Source organism: Anthonomus grandis, chromosome 9 (assembly GCF_022605725.1).
Source record: "Anthonomus grandis grandis chromosome 9, icAntGran1.3, whole genome shotgun sequence".
NCBI classification, from domain to species: Eukaryota; Metazoa; Arthropoda; class Insecta; order Coleoptera; family Curculionidae; genus Anthonomus; species Anthonomus grandis.
The window spans coordinates 14,844,131-14,871,690 of NC_065554.1; the positions used below are offsets into that span (position 1 = coordinate 14,844,131).

At 32.3% G+C, this 27,560-nt stretch overlaps 2 protein-coding genes across 5 annotated transcripts in view; one reads left to right on the top strand and one right to left on the bottom strand.

The window, feature by feature from the left end:
• Positions 1-14,226, top strand: part of LOC126740116 (uncharacterized) — a 52,483-nt gene extending 38,257 nt beyond the window's left edge. For all 3 annotated transcript variants that reach the window (XM_050446023.1, XM_050446025.1, XM_050446024.1), the window contains 4 exons: positions 2,489-2,621; positions 2,676-3,011; positions 6,186-6,590; positions 8,681-14,226. In XM_050446023.1, the coding sequence (XP_050301980.1) occupies positions 2,489-2,621; positions 2,676-3,011; positions 6,186-6,590; positions 8,681-9,096 (1,290 nt within the window). In that variant the 3' untranslated portion in view covers positions 9,097-14,226. The remainder of the gene's footprint in view (positions 1-2,488; positions 2,622-2,675; positions 3,012-6,185; positions 6,591-8,680) is intronic.
• On the bottom strand, positions 10,242-26,028 carry LOC126740117 (ELMO domain-containing protein 2). 2 transcript variants are annotated; one of them, XM_050446027.1, is made up of 4 exons: positions 25,958-26,028; positions 25,499-25,815; positions 25,119-25,340; positions 10,242-22,178 (listed from the first exon to the last, which is right to left on the bottom strand). In XM_050446027.1, exons 2-4 carry the CDS (start codon positions 25,770-25,772, stop codon positions 21,718-21,720), a joined length of 957 nt encoding a protein of 318 aa, XP_050301984.1. In that variant the 5' UTR covers positions 25,773-25,815; positions 25,958-26,028; the 3' UTR covers positions 10,242-21,717. The 2 variants fall into 2 exon arrangements, with proteins under 2 accessions (XP_050301984.1, XP_050301983.1); XM_050446026.1 differs by lacking the exon at positions 25,958-26,028 and having other exon boundaries at positions 25,499-25,951.
• Between the last annotated feature and the right edge of the window lie 1,532 nt (positions 26,029-27,560).

The window sequence follows — 27,560 nt, forward strand, 5'->3', positions numbered from 1 at the left end:
TGATCCCATTGGGGTGGCCTTAGAAAAAATCGATTAAACGCTCAAAATATACAGTGCATCTCAAAAGTTATGTCTAAATTCATTTAAAATTTAGAGGTGTGTTCGAAAAAAAAAAAAAAAACGCTCGGACCCGTCGATTTTTATTTCAAGTTGCGCATTTTTGTACGTGAAGTTTGTATATACAGGGTTGCTCAAAAATAAATTACGACCATCAACTTCATTTTTTCAAATGAAAGCACCTTTTTTTATTTCATCTTTGAATTTCGCGTGGAATTCTACGTATGTTTCATGCATCATGTCATATATCTAAAGTCAAAAGTTATCGAAAAAAAGAAGATTCATGTAACAAATAAAAAAAGAACAAAAATTAAGTTAAATGTTCAAAATGGTTGCCATTCACGGCTTGACAATATCCAAGGCGATCAATAAAGTCTCGTTGCACATTTTCAATCATTTCCGGAGTTATGGCGCGCACTTCTCTCTTTCAAGTCGTCTAGATTATTTGGCCTATTAACAAATACCTTCGACTTGAGGTATCCCCACAAAAAAAAGTCCATTGATGTTAGGTCAGGCGACCTAGCAGGCCATTCGATGGGTCCTCTCCTTCCTATCCACCGATTGGGAAAGATTTCATCCAAAAATGTACGCACAATGGCAGCATAGTGCGGAGGAGCGCCATCTTGCTGGAAAATTAGTTCTTCGTCAGGGTAGTCTGGGTCAAATGGATTTGGAAATAAAGCTAGTAATGCTGGAACTAATTCAAATTGGAGAAAATCGAGATACACTTGTCCCGTTAAAGTCTGTCTAAAGAAAAATGGACCTATTACTCTTCGGCGCACTATTCCACACCACACATTTAGTTTTTGAGGGTACTGGGTGTTTACCTCCGTCATCCAATGCAGATTTTCTGTTGCTCAATATCGACAATTTTGTCTGTTCACACTACCATTCAAACTGAACGTGGCTTCATCGGAAAAAATAATATTTGTTACCAAATTATTATTTAGATTGCACATGTTTTGTAAGCGTTCACAAAACTCATTTCGCCTATCGAAATCGTCATCAAATAAATCTTACACAGGAATAACGTTGTAGGGGTGGTATTTGTGCTTTTTAACTATTCGGTGAACTATAGATTTCACCATGTGTAAATTTGCCCCAATCTGCGACAGAGGAGTGCATGGATTTTCTTCCAAAGAAAGCAAAACGTCAAGTTGTTCATTTTCATCTTGAGCAGGACGACCAGATTTCGGCAGATCTCTAACATGACCGAATTCTCTAAATTTAGCCTCTATTCTACTCACCACCTTTTGACATATCGGAGGACGATCAGGATGGATTTCATTAAATAATTGAGCAGCTTCTCTTTGAGTACGTGTCCTATCACCAAACCCAACCATGCACAGAATTTATATTTTTTCTCGTTCCGTTAACTTTACCATTGTGAAAACCGCAACTTTGCTCGTACACTTCACACTTGACAATATCTGTTTGGCGTACAACTGTCATACAGTTTCTATGAAAATACACTGTCGCCAGCCAACAATAAAAAAACACGAATGAATGGAATTTTGCTCTGTATAAAAATTCTCAGAGATAAGGTGACCCGTAAGGTGAACTTCAATAATAATGTTTGGTCGTCTTTTTTCCGATAACTGTTGACTTTAGGTATAGGACATGATGCATGAAACATACGTAGAATTCCACGCGAAATTCAAAAATGAAGTAAAAAAAGGTGCTTTCATTTGAAAAAATGAAGTTGATGGTCGTAATTTATTTTTGAGCTACCCTGTATATACAAACTTCACGTACAAAAATGCGCAACTTGAAATAAAAATCGAATTTTTTTTCGCGTTTTTTTTTTCGAACACACCCCTGAATTTTAAATGAATTTAGACATAACTTTTAGGATGCACTGTATGTTAACATATTCTTAATACTCGTGTAAAAAAATATAAAAAATGAAATACGAACAAAATTATTTATTGCATTCTATTTCAAAATTAAATCATTTCTGGGCGTTTACGATTGTTTTTAGAATATCATCTTCTATCGACATATGTAATAATGAGGTGTTTAGCCTATTTAAGCTTATGAAATAAAAACAACAAGCTTACATGTTTCGCTTGACTAGAGCATCATCATACCATAACATACACAAAACACCTAACATATAAATAAAACAAAAAAAATACAAAAATTTTGGCGAACCGGAGGTGACAGAAAACAACTGAATATATATAATATATAAAAAATGCAGATTTACATACCATACCTACATAACACTTCTCATTTATTTTGCCTAAAAAGTAAAAATGTTAGATGTTAAAGATTGAGTGTTCCCATTTTGTGCCATCTGACGATTTAAAGTAACAAAAATAAGCCATTTTTTTATTCTTTTAATCAAATCATAAATTTTTTTGAGTATCTCACAATATTTTCAAAAATGATCCACTACTTGCATGTTCATAACATATAATTATTTTAGGTTGGTGGCTTAGGAATGTTTAGCAATGTACCACCATTGATGAATCCCCTGTTAAGTCCATCTGCCTCTTCAGGGTTCGGTAGTTATTCGACGCCTACAGGGGCCGGTAATAGTGTTTCGTCAATTACGCAAGGTAAACGACATCTGACTTATAAATCGATCCAGTAGAACTTATGTGTTAATTTAGGTTTAAGCGGCCTAAACACCGCTGGTAGCGGGTCGATTATCCAAGGAACACCATCGGTCAACCTGCAAATGGGAGCTCCGATGGACGATGGTAAAATGGACACCCATTCGATTCCTTCGTATATGACGTCGAGTCAGCCCTTCATTCATCAGGTGCCTCATCACATGCACGTGTTAAATGTTCACAGCCACAGGAGCCTTACAAACTCTCCGATAAGCAATCCGGGTAGTCCCGGCTTGGATATGATTCAGGAAGAGGCGTCGCAACAGTTGGCTCCTTTTCAGGCGAAGGCCGATGGTCCCAGCCATCCGCAGATCTCAGTTACTGATGTGTTGGGTAAGTGAATATTTTATTTAGTAAAAGCTTTTTCCAAAATCTAAGCAGATTATACCGGTCAACAAATTTTTTATCCAAAAACCAAACTATACTTTTCCGAAGGTTTTCGGTGCGTTCAATTTACACCTTTATTAATTTATTTATTTCCATAACAATAATTCCAAAATATATCGGGTGACCCAATAAGACTGTTTCTTGGCCATATCTCGGAAACCGTTCGACGTAGGACTTAGGGGTAAAAAAATATATAAATTATAAATGGAATTATAAAGGGTAAATCGGTCATGAAGAATATCTTGAAAATATTTTGCAGTTCTAAAAATAACCACCAGAGGGCTTAACTGTTATTAACTGAGTTTAATTGGCTTAACTAAACATTATTTTTTTCACATTTTTAAAGAGAACCAGTTACCATTTTTGTAAAAAAAAGTTATTTACACAGATTGTACAGATTAAGACTAAAATGTTAAATTAAGTCTATCACTGCTTAGACTGGTTCAAGATCCAGAAATTACTGATTCTTCAATTGATCATAAATTTATCGTGTCAGGTCATAGCTTCTTCTGAATGATGCGGATCCGCAGTCATTAAATCAAAGACGAATAAAAGGGAGTTTATTTATGAAGATTGGATTAATTTAGTTACCAGTGGTACAAAACCATTTAGTAGGCAGTATCAAAATAGGTATTCAAATAAAGAACATTATTTTCTTGATAACGACACTTATATTGCAAAAACTTCAGGAAAGAGAAGGTGTGGAATATTGTTCAGGAACTCTTCTACCCCAATACTACTTTTGATAATATTTACCAGCAATAAATAACGTGAAAACTCTAGCTTCAACTTCAAAGGTTGCGTAAGTTAATATCTTTCAAGCTATTGGGATAATTTCACGGTATTATAAATATTTTTTTGTCCTAATATTTTATGTTATGTCTCAATAACAATTGTTATTAATATCTTGACAGAAATATTTATTTTATTACAAGTTTTGGACAAAACCCATTTTCTACATGTAGTGATTTACGCTGATTGGCTTCTGAGATCTGTTTATTATATTTACAATATAGACAAGGGGAAAATTGCAATCTCGCAACTTAATTTTACGAACTAATTAGTGACCAAAATCATTAGAAGATTGGGTTTTTACTGATGAAATTGGTAATTTTCGTTTCAGTGGCAAGTCTGAAAAAACATGGAAGGAAACATTGGTTAGCTTAGTAATTACAAAACTAAAAAAAAAAACATATTCAATTCATTACTTTTCAGTGTTCAGTGGCTTCCTGATGTTCTATCTCGTTAGGATTTTGAGATATCCTAATCGAAAAGTGGAAAAAACGTTTCTATCTGTGTACGACAAGTTTTTTTCGCGAAAAAGGATACTCAAGATTTTAAGTCATCTTCTTTTAAATGGCGTCAAGTTTTCTCAATATTTTTTTTGCGCTGAGGTGGATTGCAATTTTAAATACATTTTTTCAAATTTTTCTTTGTCTTCTGGAAATTCACGGAAATAACATAAGAACAATACAATAGATAGCTTTAATCTGACTTCTATGTATTTTTTATGTTTATTAAGAAATTTTAAGTTTGTAAATTTAAAAAAGCTAAATCTGTAAGAGCAAACTTACGAGCGTACTTTATGTAGGCATGCGTTTGTTATAAAGCAAGAACTTTGCACGCAGATTTAGGATCAACATATCGAAAACCCTCGAAAGATTATTGTTAGATTTCTGGGTGGAAAGTTTACACCAAGGAAGTTCACTTTCTAAAAAATTCAGTTCCTGAACTTATTTAAAGAACAACCTTTTGGAATAGTTTTAGAACTATTAGCAGCCTTCTAGATTTACCTAAAATATGTTGTTTTTAGAATTGCTTTCTTGCCTTAAATTGCTTTTGGAAAATTGGCATCCTTGTAGTTTAATAGGTTAGGACATATGTATAGTTCTCTTCAGAGCTTATTTCCTCAGTGAAAGCAGTTTTGGTAAAAAAATGGGCTTTTATCCTCAAAGACATAAAGATATTATGGACTGAACTTTACATGGTGGCAAAAGCACAATGATTTAAAATAATATAAAAAACACACAGAAACTTAAATATGATCATATTTAAAACTCATATATTTAATTTTCAGTTTCGTGTTTGTGACCCAATATCTTCAATATTGCGGAGGGTTGTTCGGTGGGGTCAGAAATAAAACAGAAACCTGTTTACCTAAATGTCGACGTTTCGGCTTATATTATGGACACTGAAATGGATTCAAGTAATTACAGAGATAAAACAAAGTAATTTCAAGTACATAAAAAACACTATTAATATAAATGTTCTTTAAGTGTACAAAAATTAGAACAATAAAAACCACGACACAGTTAAAATTACATTCAGGTACAATCCGTTAAAAAAAATTTATAAAAAAAAAACAATATAAAATTAATTTTGTATACATTACACCTAAGTCTAGGTTTCTTTAGTTATAATTAAAACACATTTATAATAGGAGCGTAGAATTATTTTTAACATGGGTTAAATTATTTTTAACATGGGTTGAATGTAATTTTAACTGTGTCGTGGTTTTTGTTTTTTGTTGTTTTAATTTTTGTACACTTAAAGAACATTTATTTTAATAGTGTTTTTTATGTACTTCAAATTACTTTGTTTTATCTCTGTAATTACTTGAATCCATTTCAGTGTCCTGAGGATGACTTAATATAAGTCGAAGCGTCGACATTTAGGTAAACAGGTTTCTGTTTTATTTCTGACCCCACCCAACAACCCTCCGCAATATCATATATTTAAATTTATTTTGTACATACCCATGGTGTGTTGCCTCTTATTTTATATTATTTTGCTTGATATAATAATCTATAGTTCAGAGGATAACACCTTTATGTCTTTGCGGAGATCTCTCTGTTTACGAAAATTGCTTTTAGTTAGAAGACCTAAATAAATAGTCGATACGTCAGCATTATTTGTGAAATAAAGTTGTTTTATTTATCTGCTAACTTTGCACTACTATTAACCTATAGCTATTACTACTATAAATGTGTAAACACATTTTCTTTTACTTGTTTTCGTAACCTCTGTAAAGAATCATTAATTACAATTATATAAAACCCTAACATTTAGATCATGTTATTTCCATTTTATGTGTTTCCATATAAAGGAATTTTAAAATAGGAAGCGAGGTGACTTTGGTAGCAGGCTCCGATACGTCCGAAGACTCGATGGATAGCCTGGACAATCCAAAAATCTCGAAAATCCCATCATTCATCATATCCGAACCATCAGAGAACACCCCGAGCATAACCCGGGGTATCGGCCGAAAAACCAGCCAAGAAAACGAGCCGAGACAGTCGGCTGAAGAGTCTCAACAACCGCAACATTCCGACGAGTTTTTTCTGAGGCGTAACTCGGACAAAAGCTCGTGCTATTCGGACGATTCCCTGTCCAATGATAGTTTGAGTATAGGGAATCAAAGTCCGAGCAGTAGTTCCAATACGCAGTCGAGCCACGCGTTTGACAGCGATTTTAGGAGTAGAGCAATCGATACGGTGCAATTAAATAGGGAACTTAGTAATGCCGGTAAGTTTCTTTTTTTTAAATCCGTACGCTATGAGGTTACATTAAATCTATGTTTTTTTTTTTAAATCCAATTATTCTAAATAGGAGAATAAACATTTTAAATAATTTTTGTTGGTGATTATTGGCTTTGAAAACATTGAGCAACTTTTTGAGAAAATACAAAACGCATTTTCTCTTTCTAAATGTCAGTTTGTAGTAAAATATTGTAATAAAACTCAGGAACATGCTTATGCTAGGAACACACTCTTTTTATAGTCAACGTCAGTGTACTAAACTTTCACTTGATTCACGTTGCCTGTCTAACCGTTCATTGTAGTTTACGTTAAATCGATACTTGAGAAATTTAAGACCCAGTGATTTTCTGTTTTTTTTTTTCAATAGAAAGGGTACAGTTTGGAATATCTTAAAATAAAGAAAATTTTGGATGAACCATTCTCTGTACTAAAGAAGGCAAACAACTCACTAAATGAAGTCATTTTCAAAACTTACAATGCAAAACTCTTTGATATGTCAATTTTCTGCAAGGATTATTAGCATTGTTGCCATACAAAATTTCATAAGGTTTAGGTAAAAGTAAGTCCGCAGGTATTAGCAACAGTCAATGGTGAGTTTGGTTTGTACACGGGGTTAAGTGAATTACTTATAGTTCAGTGTTTATATAATTAATAAGAATACTAAACTAATTATTGTATTTTTACACGCACTAATATTTTTATATTCGCAATTGGGTTGGGTTGGTTGTTAAATTAAAGAGTCTAAAAGCTGGAGTGTCTAATACCTGCCACCACATGAATTGATCGACGTATTCTGGTGGAAAGTCCTCTATGTGATTTGTACAAACGCCCATCATTGGATCCACAAAATTTCGACATTAATTTACAGTTTTATATGGAGATACTTCAACTATAACCTCCTCAAGAGTCTGTCCAAATTTCTGTTCTTGGAAGTATATGTTTCTCAATAAGTCTTTGCAGGGTTTAAACTGCACGAATATTACAATTTATGGTTCATCTATACCCAGTTCCTCTCCAACATTTCAACAAGGTCAGTTCCAATACTTTGGCCAGCACGAAGCCCTGACTCAACGCCCCTTGATTATAGCATATGGGGTGAAAGAAAGCACTGGTTTATACGACCCCAGTAAATACCCAGGAAAATCTTATCCTAAGAATAACCAACCCGTCCAGGAGATCCGGAGTAAAATAACAACCAGAACAGTAAAGACGGATATGAGCGGACTCTGCCGAGTTTGTATCCTCAATAAAGGCTCTCATTTTAAACAAGATTTTTGAAATGTAAAGTTACTTTTTTATTATTCATAATAAATTTAGAAAATGGTGTCAAGCAGTTTTGAAAGCATTTGTAGGCTGTGAGATAGCTTAGGTAATAAGGAAGTTTTAAGCACATTTTTACAAATGTAGCTCAAATATTTTTCGAAAAATAACGCCTAGAAAATGTAATATTTATTTAAAAAAAAACTTACTCTTTGCATTTTTAATTTACCCATGGTTATAACTATTTCTGAACTTTATCGTTTAAACGTAATACCATAGTGTTGCGCATGTATTTTGCTTAAAAGCTTAAAAATATTTACAGCAGATTTTCTGGAAACTGACTTTTAAACCTTAAAATTAAGGTTTCTGGAGTACCTACTACCTTTTGGAGAAAAACAGAAATATTTGAATATCTCAAAAACTATCAACTTTAGCATAATTCAATTTATACTGCTTACTGCATCCCCTATCACATCTCCAAAGGAATGTATTGAATTACCAGTACCAGTATACCAGATTGTATAGCTTTGTACCGTTCGTCTTTACCGTTGGCTGTCCAAGTCTTGTTGTTTGTCCAAGTATGCGACTCAGTCTATGGTTCTTTTGCCTCTTTGAAACTCGAAATAATAAATAATTTTTAGGTAATAAATGTAGGTTTTCAGACCACAATTCAAAGGCAGTTTTTTTTTAAGTCAACCACTAAAAAACAATTTTGAAAAGGCATAAATAATTGCCGTGTTTTTAAAAAATAAATATTTCTCTGAGAAAATGATATTTCTTAGTATTTTTCTTCAAAAAGCCGTTCATTATTTCCAGGTGGTCAAGCGGAGAACTTTCAGATTTTTCAAAACCTGAAACTAAACCTCAACGAACCGTTAAAATATCCGAACAGTTCCGATTGCCACGGGAGCCTGCATCACTCGAACCTGCACAAAAATTCGGGTTCGTTCGAGTTCGAATTGAGCGACGTGTGCTCGAAACTCCACGCCAACGATATCCTAGAGCTGGTAAAGAAAACTATTAACGACCAGATACCTCCTAAGCAGTTAGTAAGTTCCAATGATGTAAGTGATAGGTTATCTCTAGAGTATGAGGGGGGTATTCAGATCGAGCTGAAAATCGTCGACAAGCCAAGGGACTCGAAGGGCTTAAAAATGCGACGCATTTCCGGCGATCATCTCGTTTATAATCAACTTTGCCAGCAGTTGATATCGTGTATGACTGTTTCCTAGCATTTAAAGAACCTATTTTAGTTCCATTTATTTAAGTAGAATGAGTTAGAACGTGGTTATTTTTAAGGTGGTGCAACATTCAATAAGAATCAGGTATAATGACTAGATTTGGCTGACTGTTTAATATAACTATTGCTTGAGCTTTTTGAACATAATTGGCGCCTAAACATATTTTTTAATATCTAAAGATTTTCATTTTACTAAATTAAAATATGTTGATCAATAGTTATTTTTTGTGATGCAGTTCTTGTTAAACAAAATACTTAGATATGTTCAAATATTTTCCTAAAAAGCATAGACTCGGGTCATAGAAGAGAATTGAGATAAAAATTACCTTTTTCTAGCGAGAGATAACATAATGTCTTTTTTTTTTCAATTTTTTATTGAGGGAAGATCATTGAACCTTTTGTTGATTTACTTAAGCAACAAACAAAACTTCCCACTTTTTATTTAAGTGGATATTAGAAACTTTGTAACCTACTAAAAGTATATATATATTCTGAACTGATTATTTCTTATTTTCACTCTTCACATTTTTGGTCTGATGCCTAAAGTCGCATCTGACCACAGTGTGTGTCTAATACTTTAATTAAATTACGTTAAGATAGGAGCGTAACTTTAGGTAATTTAAATTAACGAATACCGTGTTAAGAACGGGCAATAAAGCTTATTTGCTAGATAATAAAAAAAAAATTCTAAATACACTTTATAGTACTGAAGAAGACGTTCGAAGAAAATATAAATGTTATCTGAACTTCTCTAGAATTTTTTTCTTCAGGACACGAGAAGGAACAATAACTAGATCCTTCTTAATTCGATTTATGACTCTGAAGAAGACGTAAAAATTAGCATACAAGAGTGTAGCAACATGCTTTATTACATGTATCTAATCGGCTACTTCAATGTTAACAGGTTTATGGACAACGCAAAATTGATAAGTGAAAAATATCACAGTAAAAATAATGGTACATTACTGCTGGACTAGTAGAATTTGTGTGTGGTACAATCTAGAAAAATTATCTTTATTTTAAGTTCTAAATTTTATGTATTATAGTACAGTGAACTCCGGTTATAACGTACCCTCTAGGGTGAATAAAATTATTACTTTATAACCGGAGGTACGCTATAAAAGAAACCCATAGAAATAAATATGTAAAGATTTATTTGTATTAATTAAAGGACTAAATTAACAAAAAATACATTCTAAGTATTAAATACAAAAAAAGATATAATATTAATATGTAAAATATAACATTGAAATAGGATACATATACATATGTAATCAAAATAAATCTGTACTATTTATTAGTTACGATTGTTCAAAAAAATAACGTGTTATTTTTGTTTGCTGATTTTTTTTTACACAATTTGAAATTCTCGATGTGCTTCTCAACTTTTAACGAGGCTTGTAAAATTGTATCATCAGATCCGTAATCAGTATATTGTAAGAAATTCGTAACAGTTTTAATTGCACAAAGTGCTTCACAATAACTTGGAATGGGCTCGTTCACTGGTCCATCATCATCGCCGCTTTTGTTATCGGAACATACATCATTCGTTGAACAGTTTGATTCTATAAGTTCGGCAATAATGTCGCAATCCGTTAAGGTCTCTGTTGCTACCAGATGGTCGTCGATGGTCGTAAAATTATCTAGTTCAGGAAGATATTTTTCTACAGTAGTTACGTCTTGGTAGTGATTTTGCAACCAATAACTTAGCGGAATATCGCAGTCATTATCATCATCAACACTTTTATATTTCTCGTACCACTGATTCAGAGGCAAGTCATCATCTGAATCAAACTCCTCGATCGATTTCACTAGAGCAGCAGTCGAAAGCAGTTTTGAATCGTTTTTTGTGAAACCTCATTCCAAGATTTCGCAATTATTTTTATCGAGTCTAGAATTGTTAGATTGAACGTTTCCTCACTATCCAATGCTTGAATTAGGCGATACATAAAATATCTATGGTAATAGGTTTTCAGGCATTTTTTTATGCCTTGATCCATTGGTTGTATGACAGAAGTGCAATTGGGAGGCAAAAATTCTAATCTGATATTTGTCAGATCTACATTCTTTGGATGAGCTGCACAATGGTCCACTAGAAGCAATATTTTTATTTTTTGACGTCTTAGTTTTTCATCCCACTCTTTCAAATAATTAATAAAAATGTTTGAAGTCATCCATGCGCGTCTATTCGATTTATAAATAACAGGCAGGTTTTTAATATTTTTCATGCACCTCGGTGGTTCGTGTTTACCAATGACAAGAAGTTTACGTTTTTTACTACCTGTCATATTTGCACAAACCCAAACGGTGTATCTTAGCTTTGATTGTTTGCCTCCCATACACTTTTCTCCTCTAAATTTCAGTGTACGGGCTGGAGTCATCTTGTAAAATAGTCCGGTCTCATCCCCATTAAAAATGTCTTCACAGCTGTAATTTTGTGCAATACCTGGCCATTTCTCGGTTAACCAGTTCACCACAGCTTCCTTGCTAACATCTCCTGCTTCACCGGACACTTTGCCGACATTGATGTTGTGAAGAACTTTAAAACGCTCGAGCCAACCTGTAGAGCACTTAAAATCTCCACCGTGTAATCCCTTAGATAAATCTTCTGCTTTTGCTTTTAAAAGTGGTCCACTTATAGGAATATTTTCGGTTCTTCTCACCTCAAACCATCGAATAAGAGCTTGATCCACATCTGGGCGTACGGGATTCCTAATTTTCTTAATTCTTTGCGATTTATTTTCACTTGCTTGCTTGATTTTTTCACGATTGCTCCAAATTGTAGAAACTGTTGTTTTTGCCATGTTTTTCCTTCTCCGCAATTTCCGATTTGTTAATGCCACTTTCAATACTTTTAATGATGTCTATTTTTTCTTTCAAATTTATAGCTCTGCGCTTATCAGTCATTTTACCAAAAAAACTACTAAAACTCGCACAATAACACGCAATGTCCAATCTAAAACTATTTTTCTTTAAAATCCAATAAATTTGAAATCTTTGAGGATGTGGAAAGTGCGGGACGACCGCGTTTCTTCGGTAGAATTTCGGAAGTTTTCTATTTTTTTTTTGCTGCGTTTGGTTTCGGCTTTTTGAAGCAGAGTGTCAGCATTCTCTGGCGATGTCACAATGGTGGTTCGCATCGACTTTCGGCGACGATCGGACTTATCCCTGGAGTACTACTTTTGAGAAGATTTACTTCATCTCTTCTTTTAATGCACTATAAGTCGATGGACGATATGGGTCCAAGATTGGACCCTTCTGATTTGGAAAACATCACGCCTTTGTGTGCTGCTGTCTCTAAGACATCATAACGAACCATTACAATTCGATAGTCATCAGAGTGATAATTTTCGTTTTCGGTGCATTTATTTTCTCTACTCAAACTAGTTGCTACAAAATCTTCAGATGTAAACAACATTTGGATCAAATGGAAAAATGCCAGTTGCCCGAAAACCCGCTTTTATATTCTTGGGCCTGGCAGCCGCATCAAGACATTTATCAGCGATAGCTAATAAATGTCAATATTTTTGATAATATTTTGATGATATTTTTCAAACCAGTATGGCGTTGGTTGTGATACATGGATTTGAATGGTCCAAATACGGTTGCATGCAATGTGAACAATGGAGGGGAAACTGAATCATCGTTATACCATGACCAATTGCCAGCTTCGGGTTAATTTGCGGATGCATTCGCCGGTTTTATGAAATGTGACATAAATTTCACGAGTTCTATGGCAGTCATCCATGCAGATTCATAGGCAGTACCAATCGCTCTAGAAAACATCCGTTAATTTATTCACACTGACACAGTTCGAGAATATGATTCTATATGTTCGAGAGATATATGGTATCTTTTTAAATGGCTTTTCATTTTTATTAGTTCAATGGCTGCTCTCTTTTTCAAGCCATGGGATTAAGAAATTCGTAAATCTATCGTACGTCCCATAAATATTAAAGAAACATTTTTCGACTACAGATGGACATATTATGCATATATAGAAATAAATTTAAAAAAAGAGTCCAATGGCTTCTCAAGAAAATTTATTCACTGGACTCAAGTAAACTAATTATACCTTTCAAAGTTATTTTGATGTTCATTGGTTTTCCAAAATTCTTATTCATAGGGTGTTCATTATTAATCCATTGACATTTCGACCTAGTTTATAGCAGTACTGGACTGTCTGGGACGTCCAATATATGCATCAATATGAAGAAACATTTTTCATCAAGTAGTACCAGAGTCCAATCGCGTTTCAAAAAAAATCATTCTATTGGACTCAGTTAAACTAATTATACTTAAGTCCACTGGACAAAGATAATTTGAAGTCTGTTGGTTTGTACAAGATTGTTATCTGTTATGCTTTACTGTTATAGCAGTATTGTCCATCCACTTGTTAATGAAATTATATGAAAATTAAAATACAATTTTAAATACACAACACATATTTAAATATCGTTTTTGGCTGAGCAGATAATTTTTTTAAGAAATCGAGCAATAACATATTTTAACCATGTGAAAAATGCGCCTTTTTCACAAACTGTATTAATATTCAGAATCTTAATTTTTCTGTTTCTATATATATATACATTCTATTAAATTTGATATATGTATGTTGCATCACCTTAACCATTTAGGTGAAAACTTTACACAGTGGAATTAACTGAAACATTTTTTTTAACCTTGCAAAGGGCCGATTTTTTTGCTTAAATATTTAAGACATTTATTTTTTAATCAACTTGTACAGAAAAATAATACATTGCACACTAAAATGGACTGATCTTTCATATCCGGAATTTTGCCACTTTATTTTTTAAATCGCGTAGTTCGCAAATTCTGGTTGAATACCATTCAGTTGATTTGCTGACTTTAAATAGCTGCAAATCATATTTTCTACCATTTATTTTAAAAACTTTTAATATATGCCTGAAGAAGCAATTTTATTTCTCAGGTTTTTAAAATAAATGAATTTTTCGTTGTGATCTGCCTTTTAAAAAGGCCCATATATTATATTACTTTATCTTGTGATAGCGGATGGAGTTACGAGTGATATAACTTCATTTTAATGTAAATAAATTTAGGAGAAATTGTAACTAAGTAAGTAAATAATAGTTAAGAATTACATGCAGTTTTATTTGCCCGGATTAGATATAGTATTAGTAAATTTTTATTTGCCAAAAGAGCTGGTCCCGGCTATTTTGACGGGAAAGAGTGGCGCGATATAAACATTTAAACCCAGAAGCAAAATCGACTGTATGTATCGATTATTGAGCGGAATACAACTAAAATATTTTGTTAGTTTTGGCATATTAGGCTTTACAAGATGTATATCAACTAATGTGGTTACATTTTTAGGTGAAAATTTAGTTTCAAATGGAATCTATAATAATTTATAGGATGTGATATAAAAGAAAAGTATCAAATATTTTAATGGTATGTCCCCCAATGGCCCTGCAACATTGAAAAATGTTCAGTATTTTCTTATTTATAGTTTTCCTTTAATCCAAAAATGCAATTCCCGGAAAATTACATTGTATACCTAATTATATAGATGATTCTACCATACGTATCGATAGCTATTTCACAATCATGAGGTGAACATTTTGAAAAACAGCGCAAACTGCAAAAATAAACTAATGGACATAACAAAACTAAGAAATCTGTCATGATCCTAAAATTATGGTTTTAGTAATGTGGCTTAGTAAGTCACCAATTTAAAGTTAATATCTGGATTTTTTTTAAGTTAGTTTTTTTTTAAATATCTTTTCATTTTGATTTCGCAGAATATTCAGTACTTTTAGGGATAGAAGCCAAAATTTTGTCGATTTAATTTATTGCTTTTTGGCAATGGTTTATTTAATAATAATAATTATAAGTTTATTTATATCAAATTTCTCAATATTACAACTCAGTAAAACAAATAAGGTAAAATAAATAAACGATTACCCACAAAAGGAAAACTTTGTTAGTGGGACAAAGGTTTTGGTTAATAATATTTTTTATGTTTAGGGATGTTCATTGCAAGATTTAAAAAATAGATATACCTGTCGTAATTTCAGAATTTTTGTTTCAGTTTAGTAGGATATAAAGTATTTTTATTCAAAATAATGTTCTAAAGGCGTCGCCAAAGGGGCCCTTCCTAACCTCTACAGATTCCATAAACTAAAAATTGAAAATAACTACAAGTAAAAAATAAATAATTGAAATAAAATCGCATTGCACTATTTTCAATATTATAACGATTTCAATATTATAACGATTATTTAAAATTCTTGGGTTTTATTAATTAAGCTGGTGTCAGATTTGCAAAGAATTTTTTTTAAGCTTATTTTTTTCTGATTTTTATTTAAAAAAATATCAGTTTTTTTATCAATTCTGCTAGAGTTAAAAGCGTTTAGAAAAATGTATTAATTATAATTATCATTGGCACCTGCTCCACTAAATCATGACCCAAAAAAAAAAATCTCTAAAACTTTTATCTACTATAGAAAAGATAGAACAAACTTATATTGGACTTGTCATTGCACTTAAATGTCTGAAAAATATTAAAAAATTACGTCAAATATCTGGAAGAAAAATAATTTTAAAATAACTTGAAATAGGTAGAATAAAATTGAAAATTAGTACAAAAGTCTGAAACACACATTAAATTATTTTACATATATGAAAGATGTAAAAAAATTACTTCAAAGTGCCTCGAAGATTTTAAAGGGTCAAAACAATAGCAGCTTTTGCTGAACACCTAGTCGACAGCTGAGTTAATAAAAAACAGTAATTTTTACATTTTAAGAAACTTTTTTTGACCTCCCTATAAAAAAGCACATGAGCCGCCACTGAATTTTCCGATTTTGAATTCCTAGAGTTTCTTTCATCTTGTCTCACTCCACACGCCACAGGCTGGCGACGTTTACTTTATCTTGTATCCAATAAGTCCTTAGGCTACTAAATGAAAATTACGGTTGAACCAATAATTGGTTGCCTTCTTAATTTAGCAATTAAAAGTTCGAAGCTTCAAATGACTATTGAGAGTAAATATTTTATTAAAAGTTTTTTTGGGACATTTTCTATACAGTGCAATATTTATGGAAACTATTTAATTTTTTGGAAAAGTGAGAAATTTAGGAAAAAAAACAGAGATAGGAGGTACAGTTTTTATTGAGGTGAATTCACTTTAAGAATTGACTGAACGCAGCACATTTTCGTTGGTATTTCAGAACCACACGTTAAAGAGGAATTTTAAGTAAACCTGAACTTATTTACTAGTACATGGTGAACAAAATAAGTAGGGAGTGCATAAGAAAAAACGTTTTGTAATAAATTAGAGCAAAACTGAAAACTCATCCGTTACAACTTTAACATCATAAAGTAGATTTGTAAAAAACTGTTTAATCTTCGTTCATTCCAGAGGTATTAAACTATTTTATTAGTTTTTTTACGTTTGAAGTTGAATTGGTATGTTGACATCCCATGTAAATATTTTCAAAATTTATGGCTGGTAGGTTTATTTCTCACCCCTTAAAATGGCCGAAAAAGTTAACTAGGATTAAAGAAAAATTTCATGATTAAATTAATTTATTGTTATAGCCTGTTGGCCTTTAAACACGCTCCAAATGTTGCACCCAACATAATTTGGACTAGTCCTAAGCCTAGATAAAGTGTGAAGGGAGGCACGGGAGATAACAATGAAAAACTATATAAATCATTTATCAACATTTTTTCTTGGTCTTCTTTTCACAATTATGGTATCATCAGGGTTAGGTGATCAAGGAAAGCAAAGAAACCTTTAAAATATGACTGCTCATATAAAAAATAAGGTTGTATTAACTACAGTCGACATGGATATAGAATATTGATAAACCTGTCAGCCCTCTGTTGGTAATGTACCGAATATATAAGTAGGTATCGTTGGGATACCAAATTTTGGGACGCAGGTTTTTGTAAAAAGCTGAAAATATCTAGTTCCATATATATTTGGAAGAAATTGCCCTTAGCCTAAGATTATGTTGTATGTATGCATGGTAAAATTGATGATATACACCATAATTTTGTATACATAATATTATTCCTTACAAAAGTTTATTATTAATATTAAGTTATAAATATATTTATAACTAATATTCACTATTCCATAATTAACTGTGGTATGAAATAGAACATTTCATTAAAAAATTAATGTATAATTTTATCTTTGACGTATTTTAAAATTGGATATTTCTAATAGTCTTATCTTTTGGTATGTTCCCTTAATAGTTTCGAATGTGGGTAGCTATACTAGTAGCTACACTGTAGAAATGAATATTTGGTATAATGGAGATTTGTAACATAATCTTATCTTTTGGTCTGTCTCCTTAATAGCTCCGCACGCAGTACCTTGAGGAATGGAATATTAACGAAAGATATTGAAAATATATTTCGTTTATTTCTGGGTAGATTTATTAACAAAAGTGTTTCGAAAGGCGACATTTTTATAAAAGTTACTTCAAATATGATTATATCTGAGGTCACCTATCTATGTTAAATTTGGTGAAAATGTCGTCACAGGTTGATACCACCTGTCTGAAGAGTCAACGGAATGACGAAACGATATTATTCATCATTTGTTTGCGAAAACTAACATCTAACCAATTTATACTCGTTGGGTACCTTCAGATTGAAAATAATTAAAAGTTTTAAATACTTCGTTTTGTTTGTTAGGCACTTAATATATTTTGCTAAATTTGTTTCTATAGCTATTATAAAAGTGAGCGATATACAATATAAAATACTTAAAACGAAAAAGGAGCCACTACTCCATAAGCTTATATTTCACGTATTTTGTAATTAAATTAATATATTATTTTACAATCACAATGTAATATAGACTTTGTGTTAGTTTTCTCAGAAAAAAATGTTAGTCGGGTCGCTATAAACAGACCATAGTCTCGGTATTTAACTTGTGACATTACTTCAATGTCAAAGTACCACATCAGCTCGAGAAGACCGTTTATTAAGTCTGAACCAGAATTTCTGATCAAACAGTACGTAATGACTTTAGTCAGTCTCAGTTGCATGCTAGAAGGTCGGTTAGAGTGCCTCGTTTAACATAAGCAGAGCATCGAAAAGCTCGAAGAATTTTTGCCGAACCACACCGTCATTGGACAATACCATAATGGAGTAATGTTTTGTTTACGGATGGGTCCAGATTCTGCTTACATCACAACTATGGACGAGTTCGTGTATGGCGACGAATAGATGAGCGGTATTTGGACTCCATGCAAGAAACTGTTCGGTTTGGCGGAAGGTCTATTATGATATGGGCTGGTATATGTTTAAATTGGTGCACCGACTTGTGGTAATCGTAAACGGTTCCTTAATGGCACTACGTTACTTAGAATACATTTTATGACGCCACGTGATTCCTTTTACGGATAATATGGTAGCAGATTTCATTTTACAACTTAATAATGCCACACGTGGCTAAGATAACAAAAACTTTTTTAAATGACTATAATATTCAAGTTATGAAATGGCCGGCTAGCAGTCCAGATCTTAACATCTGTGGGATACAATAGGACGAAGATTATTTGAGCGGCAACCTATACAAACCATCCACGAACTTGAAGAACTTCTTATTCAAGAATGGGAACAACTACCCCAGGAATTGATCAGAACCTTGATTGAGACTATGGCCAGTCGTTGTGCTAAAGTTATCAGATCCAGAGGAAGGCTTACTCGCTATTAAGAATAGTTTTAAGATATTGCCTCATTAAAAGATGGAAAAAATTATATCATGATTTATTGACTTATTCAATTTTGAATTTTTTATTCCTAAATAACACATCCGACAGGTTTAAGACATTAACAATTTTAACAGTAGTCTTTTACAAATAAAGGAGAAAAGGATAACTTTTTCAAAAAACTATTCACAAAAAATGGTTTAAATTTTTTTAAGTGGCTCAGTTTTCGTTTTGAGTAGTTTTCCAGTTACGTCTCCTGTGCGCGCTCCATCTACGTCTTGTGTGTGTGTGTGTACAGCCGGTGCCTTCGGGTATGCTCGTTCGAGAAATCATGCGACCTTTTCACGGCCGCAAATTGCTTGAAGAAAATCGATGATTTGGAACCGTCTCAAAAAATCCAACTTTAAAACTTTACCGTTTTGTCCCTATTTTATGTTTTCGATTTATTCTTATCGAAAGGCTTTGTATCGTATCGAAAAAAATGCAAGAAATGATAATTCTAGATTTTCAAATTTCTTAACGGAATACTCTCATCTTACCCTGAATTCTTCCCTTAAATTGGGTTGACACTATTTTTGGGACAGAAAATCTCAAGAGCAGCCAAAAAAACGTGGACTTGCAAATTTTCAAAAGATTTGACGCATAACTGTAGTCAGTGTTCCAACTAATCGATTTTCTTCAAGCAATTTGTGCGGGCTGTAGCTTTGGGAGGGTGCATATGTTTAGGATGCGTCGCATGTGCATGTTTATAGGAAAAAAGTCTTATTTTAAATCCAACAATACGCTTTTAAAATATTTGCACCGAATTTTGTGTTGTATATATAGAATATTCCAGTATGCGAAGAGTAATGAAATAGCGTGTTCTCTGTAAGATCCGGAGACGAAAAGTACTTTCTCAATTTCCATTTTACGGAAAGTAGTTGAAAATTTCTGGTTAATGCGCATCAGAAATATAACCATCAGAGCTTGTTGCCGGCTGAACCGCCGGTGGCGTAATATGTTACGCACGTGATATGATGGTTGTAAAGTTTTTTGGTCTAAATTTTTAGTGCGCTTTTGCATATTAAGCTGTTTGTAGCAAAAAACGCTCCGCGTTTAGTGAAATATCACTTGTTCACAAATATATCGGAACCACGATTACTATGAGATAGTACTCATTTACGGGGATGAGATGGTACTCAAACAGTATCCGACCTGTTCAGGAGTACGCAGTGCGATTTCTAAATCGTCCAACTCCTTCCGCAAACAACGTTACAAGATTCCGGTTAACCGGCTGTATGTTAAAGGTGTACTTCAATCCGATAGAAAAATTTTTGGAAAAACTCTTTTTTTACTACACCTACTGTTTTAGGACTTGAAACTGAGAAGTGTTTCGACATACGACATTTTTATAAAAATCACCATTTCAAATATAAATATATATTTCTTAAATTTGTTGAAAACGTTGTCACAAGTTGACGCCACCTACCTGAAGAGTCAACGGAATATCGAAACGATATTATTCACTATTGTAACCAAAAACTAATATACAACCAATCTCTACTAAACGCTAACTTCAGTCCTTTGAAAAATTCCCAAATTCGAGGCTCACATTGGAGACTTCAGAAGCCGAGAGATACAATGTTACTAATTAAAGTAATGCGATGCTTGATTCAAAATATAGGTATGATAACTTAAAAATGTTAAATACTTTTTTCTGTTAGACACTATTTTTCTATTTTGGTTTTTAAAGTACGTTTTAAACGTGAGCGACACATCATGCACAACATCAAAATCAAACAAACTAATAGAAAAACGAAGCCGTATTAGAAAAAGTAGCGTGTTACCATTGAAACTTAGAAGTTTCAATAATATTTCTCTATTAGTAATAACTGCTATATTTTCTTAAGAAAAAAAAATCAGTAAAAAGATAGTTTTATCTTTTTGTAGCGTAATCTTATCTTTTGGTATTTTAATTCAATAGTTTTGAATATTTAGTATATTAAAAATCTCCAATATATATTTATTTCTTATGTTTCCTGAATTCCTCACTAAAAATTCCTTCTTTATTTCCGATTTATTGAAAACAGTTCTCTATTTTTAATGTTTCTTATGATTTGTTCCATTTTTTTTTACATATTCTATTTAACCCTCGAATATCGGTAACAATCTACTATTTCTTGGCTATCGTCCTGAGGTGAAATGAAAGTGTTTCGAAACATTAATTACTATATTTGGAGAAATTGACGTCACAGGTAGATAGTACCTTTCTAAAGCGTCAACGAAATGACGAAACGAGATCCTTTACCATTTATAGGAAAAAGCTAATAAATACCAGTCTATATTGCACTAATTAATTTTCCAAGTTAAAAAATACTTAATATTTTTTCTTGTTTTTATCTATCTTGTTGAGGCACTTGAAATAATTCGCTATTATTTATTTTTTAAGAATGTTATAAAAGTGAGCATTATATAACATGTTTTACAATATTCAAATTAAACAAGCTATCTTTTTTATAATAGGATGAAATTTTTTTTTTTATAATGGATTTAAAAGAACAAGTAAAAACTACCTAAGAGTAAAATTTTCAAATAATTGCTAATTAAAAAATTTATTAAATTTTTTAGTAAGCACATTGACCCATTGTATTTAATACTGCCTTAAATTATCACTTGTCATATTTTTATAACAGATCTGAACGGCATTTTCAAACTTTATGTTAAAGTGCAGACAGCAAACTAGAACACTTTTATATTTCTCTTGGCCGTGAAATTTTATATAAATATGGGGAGTTGTCACGGCATCCCCATAGTTTGAAAATAGTCATATGCCTTAACCTCTGGTCACCTTTAGTGTTGATATTCAGATACCAAAGCGCAAAATAAATTAAATCTTATTTTTAAACAGTCCTTAACCACTAAACTATTTCCACCGTCAATGCGATTTTAAACTCAGTCCGCGGATTTTGCAAACTAACTCGCACATTTTTTTCAAACTTGTCCCTTACTGCCGAAAATTCCATTATATCCGTAGGCTTACTATCTACCCAAAACTTGTCAAACTCGTAAAATAAATAACTATAAAACGAGTGAAACAAGCGTATCGCCGGCAAGCTTCTTGAAGTATTATAGAAGTAGGTCTTGGCGCTACCGTCTCTCAGCATTGACCAGGCCATTGAAGTCAAGTTGATTCCCACTATTGCAAAACAGTAGCCATATTGAGGATGCATCGAGTGGGAAAGCACATGTTGTGCTGGCGCTTTGTACTCGGTAGCAAAGAAGAGTAGATTTTCTAGACCAAGCAAGCCCATCCCTCGAAAATCAGTTTTAGGATCATCACCTTGGAATCCTATATCCTGCCACTGTTTCGTGATGCGACCTATAGAAAATTAAATGAAAATATATAGCAACAATTATAAAAACTTATAATTTGGAAAACTTCATATTAACATCATATAATTATGTTGCAATCTTAACCTTAACCTAAAATTAACTTTCGGGAAACTACCAACAGAGTAATCCATTAAAAATATGTAATGAATCTTGTTTTAGATTTCCATCATTAGAGTAATTAGCCATCTGACCCTATCCATGCCAAAGAGGTCTAATGAAAGCCAAAAAATACTACATGAAATATAAATACCTAAGTAATATTGTTTAGATATTATGTAAAAAACAATTGCAAATATTGTTGCTTTAATTTTGTCCACTTTTTTTTATTATTTTAATGCCTCATATTTTCAAATGGAAAAATAAAGAAATTTCATAATTAATTTTTTTTAAATCTTTCTGGAAAATTGTAGGTTCTCTCCATTTGTTCCACTCTTAGTCTTAAATTATATCACTTATAATAAATAGTCATTACAGTACAATTTCAATATTCTTGACAGCATCGAAAGTTATATTCTGGATCTAGAGCATAGAGAATCTGTAAGGCTTTGCATCTTTTTCTTATTTATTTGGAAGTCTTTTTTAAAGCCCCGATAGTGAAATGTTTGCTTCATCTGATTCCTTTGTATCTGGGAGCCTGTTTAGATACAATGCTGCTCAACTATTGTTAATACTCTTTTTGAGATCTAGATTTCAAATATATATCTAGATTATAAGTTAATTTTTTAAGTTAAACTGCTCTAAAACCATCACCATTTACGATAAATAATATTATTTAGTAACCCTTTTAGGTGTAACTTATATATTTTGGATCAAATTTTGATCCAATGGTTGCAAAATTGCCATACAACTGAGGATGATAAACAAAACTTGGTCAAAATCATGGTCAAACTACAATTTGGCCGCAAGGCATAAGTAACAATGCTTTAAAGTCTATATGCCATAGATACCGTTGCTCATTGACTTATATACGACTGGTATTGTCGAGTTCTTAAAAGTCCTTGGATTTGCCGCTTTACCAGTCACTAACAGTTTTAATTTATGTAGTACAGCAATGCATAAATGTTACTCAATATTTGAAAAATTTTCGATCTGGTGTTGATTTTTCATACCTGTGGACCAAAGTGGTGTCTAACTGTAAAGTGGTTAGCTAAGTAACGCCCTCCAAAAAGCTGCTGATAAGCACTATAAATCTGGTGCCTACCTAGCCCCATCTCTTCAACTACAGCTCAAATTTTTTAATGATAAGTTTTTAAATGACCAGTTTCATTGTTTTAATTTTGTTTTTTTTCGAACGTTTTTTACTTTATCAAGACATTCTTAATATTTAATAAATAAGCAGTAATGTTTTGTGGAGCAGTTTAATAAATGGCGCCATTTTTTTGCAAAGGATCGACACAGTGCACACATCATAGTTTACAAAGCGATTCTCACATGTGCTAAAGAAGCAACCAATGATAACTTGGTCACTCATTAGCCTGTTTATTTTGCTCTAATCAAGTCTAAGATATGGTTTCTTTTTGGAGATTCTGAAGCTAGTACCGCATAGACTCATAGAATGTGCTAAGGTATATTGGCGGAGCAAAAATTAAAGACAATTGTAAATTTTGTTTAAAAAGGACAAAAATTTATCTTTTGGCTGATTCAAAAACTATGAGTCTACAAACATCGGCAGAGGTTTACATCAAATTAAGTGTATAGGTATAACAAGTAATGTCTCAAACCTTTTAAGGTCAATACCTCATTCAGCCTTAATAAAAAAATCATCTGTATGTGAAGGAATCTTGTGACATTAAAACTTGCATTACTTTGAGATTCTTTAGGAGGAGGATCCAAGGTTTGCTTATTAGATGGGCTATTATGGTCTAAATGAATTTTATTGTAATAACTTTTAAATGGTATTTATGTTTGACTTTCAAACCTGTATGTGATTAGTTCTTTGCTCTTTTAACTCTATATTTTACTTTTTGAAATAACATTTAATATAAATGTTCTTTACTTTTACTATAATATATTACTTATATTAGACCAAACTCAGGGTGATAAAAAGTAAAAACCTTTTGTTGACAAACATTATAATGTACAATCACAAAAATGTAGTGAACCACAAAAATGCTTATTATATACAATAATGTTTGTAGTTCTTAAACAGAAGTGGAAGCAACCAATGATTTCATTATAATTAAATCATTAAATCAAACTTTAATGACGCTAACAGTCTATAATACATATGCATAAAAATATTTTTCAGGCTTTCTATTTACAGGCAAAAAGTCACTACCAAATTAAATATATAAAAATAAGCAATTGTTTAATCCCTATATATTAAAAGCCTTAGCAAACAAAAAAAAAACTGCAATAAACAATCCAAGAATCATAATTAAGCACTCAATTTATACCCTGCTGATTCATTAGAAATAAAATTATTTTTTTAAGTAAAAAGAAAGTATTACAATAAATTGATATTTGATTTAGGTCTAAATTTCAGGAATTTATTTGTTATGCAAAGAAAATGATCATTTGAATAACTGTATTTTATGCCTTGGAATATAAATAGTATTTCTTCTTAAATTGAAATGAAATGGTGTACATTTCTAAATATATTTTCTGGTAGAGATAAGTATGTACTGTATCTTTACTTTACTCTCATTGTTCAGTCCTGTTTATAGCATATATGGTTTGATTTGATATTTCAATAAGACAAAATAAGTTGATTTTTTTATATTTGTAACCAGCATATTACTTTGCCCAATTTATAGAGGCAAAAATTACAAGATATATCTGGAGTGTCCGGAACAGTGAATGTCTGAATAAGAGAAGTTGTACTGTATTTAAATATCATAAATTCAGTGAAAAGTGAGTATATACCATTTTTTGATTCATATAATAGGTTTCAACCTTAAACTTTTAAAATTTATTATTGACTAACCTTCTAATTGCTCATGTGGCATTAAATTCTCCCACAAATCATATAACTTTCTTTCATGCTCAAAGTCATCACAATCAAATGGGGTCTGGCGCAACATTTCTACTTCAGCCATCAATTGCTTATAGCCCCAAATTTGCTCAACACATTTTCCAAATGCAGTAACAAACTGCTGGTGGATTTTAGGGTTGATTCTTTTAACTAAAAGAACTGTACTAACAGCCCCTGTAAAGAATATTACATACTGAATATGGATATATGGAGCGTGTGGTTAAAACACACAAAGCTGTTAAGCTAATAATACATGTATCGAATGTATGTTTTAATTTATGTAACTGATATACTAAAAATTTGTGAGTTTTATCATATGAAAAAATACTTACCTCTTAATATTTCTCTTTCATTAGCTCCAGTAAACCTCCTATTCTCCGCAATATCATTTAAATGATCTACCAATTGTCTAATCTGCTTAGATTTAGATAAGTATAATGATTGTTCGACTCCCTTGACTCTTGGAGCGCCACTGACTTCCCCATAACAGATTCTTTGAAGTTCACAAAATCCAGTGGTTTTTCGAAGAAACCACTTTATAATTGAGCGAACATAACAGTAGAGAAACCACCATATAGACAAGTTCATTATGAATTCTGGAATCATGGAGCTTTGTTACGATTTTTGAAGTTTGGTGAAAATCAATGAGCTGTAGAATACAAACATAGTAAGTTCATGAAATTGGATTGTTTAAGTTAATGCAACAATTTTTATTTTTTTAGATATATTCTCACATAATGACAAAGTTATTTCGACGCGTTTGTTAAACAAAAAATAATAATGTATTCTACCTTTTGGTTAATAAAGTGAAGGGAATATTGATGAGGAATAAAAAAATATATAAACATTAATTGACCTTGACCCTTGTCAATGTTGGCATATGAGACAGTTACTACTGCTGATATTTGACAGTCTAGCCTTGGGTCTCTGATGACCCTAATAGCATTTTCCAGTTCCTATTATTAGTTTATCTAATAGAAAAAAAGTTACGGTTTTCACAAAAATTGTTGAAAATTGTTCCCATTTGTTCGGTTAACACACAATCTTGCTCGGCGAATCCACGACTATTTACAAGCTTTGAAAATAAAATCAGAGTTTTCACAAATTAAATCACAAGAATTTTCAATGCGTCTTGAGTTTCTTCCGAAGTATTTACTGCTCTATCATGATACACCAACGTTTTTCAAATTGCAACAGAAAAAAATCAAAAGGCGTTATATCTGGGGAGCGTGGAGGTCAAGAAATAGGTTCATTGCGCCCTATCCATCTAATCGGAAACTCATTATTTAGATGGTCATGAACTTCTCGTCTCAAATTCCATCATGTAAAAAACATATACATGCATATTCTCTCTCACATTTGGAGGAACATCTTTTAATATTTGTGGCAGATTGTGTAGAAGAAAATCTAAATAAATTTTACCGGTCAGTCGAGATGGACAAAAGTAGGGCATAATAAACATGCCATTTACCACGCCAGTCATCTCCGTCATTACTTAACATATTAAAAAAGTAAAAAATGGTTTTCATAGACTGTTGGACAGTCTTATCTACGACCAAATTTATTTCTATTGTAAGGAGCTGTTGCTCAATCAGCAGCATGGGTTTAGTTCGGGCAGATCTACGGTCACTAACTTGTTGATCTATCATCAGGATCTGTTGGATGCCTTGGAGAGGGGATGTCAGATGGATGTGATTTATACAGACTTCTCCAAGGCTTTTGATAGAGTCGATCACAGAATCTTGCAGGAGAAACTTAGAGTGTTTGGTTTCTCCAATCATATAGTTGCCTGGTTTGACCAGCAGGTTAGATGTAGTGCTAGATCCAGCAATATCAATGTATGTTCTGGTGTACCTCAGGGTGGACACTGCTCACCATTGCTCTTTAACATTTTCATTAATGATATAGCTACATGTTTTGAAAATAGTGCCTTTTTATTGTTTGCAGATGACCTGAAATTTTATAGAGTAATCCAGACTCCCAAAGACCAAATTTTGTTACAGAATGACCTGAATAGACTAAATGATTGGTGTGTCAACAATATCTTATTCTTAAACATAAAGAAATGTAATTATATTAGTTTTCACAAAATAAGTAAAAAAGTTGTAACATCATACAATATAGAGGGAAGCCCTGTTCAGTATTCTGATACAATCAAGGATCTTGGCATTTATTTTGACGATCATTTAAATTTTAATATACACATAAATAATATAGTGGTTAGGTCCTCCAGGGTTCTGGGTTCAGTCGAGACCTGTAAGACAGTGTACATGTCTTTGGTGGTTTCTTTATTGGAGTATGGCTCAATGATATGGTCCCCCTATTACATGAACAGCTGCCTGGCCCTTGAAAGGATTCAGAATAAGTTTTTGAGATTTTGTCTATTTAAATTAA

Coding starts and splice junctions, on each gene's coding strand:
- LOC126740117 (XM_050446027.1), bottom strand. CDS start 25,772: ATGATTCCAGAATTCATAATGAACTTGTCTATATGGTGGTTTCTCTAC. Junction 25,341..25,498: donor TGAAAGAGAAATATTAAGAG/GTAAGTATTTTT, acceptor TATTCTTTACAG/GGGCTGTTAGTACAGTTCTT. Junction 22,179..25,118: donor GCCACATGAGCAATTAGAAG/GTTAGTCAATAA, acceptor AATTTTCTATAG/GTCGCATCACGAAACAGTGG.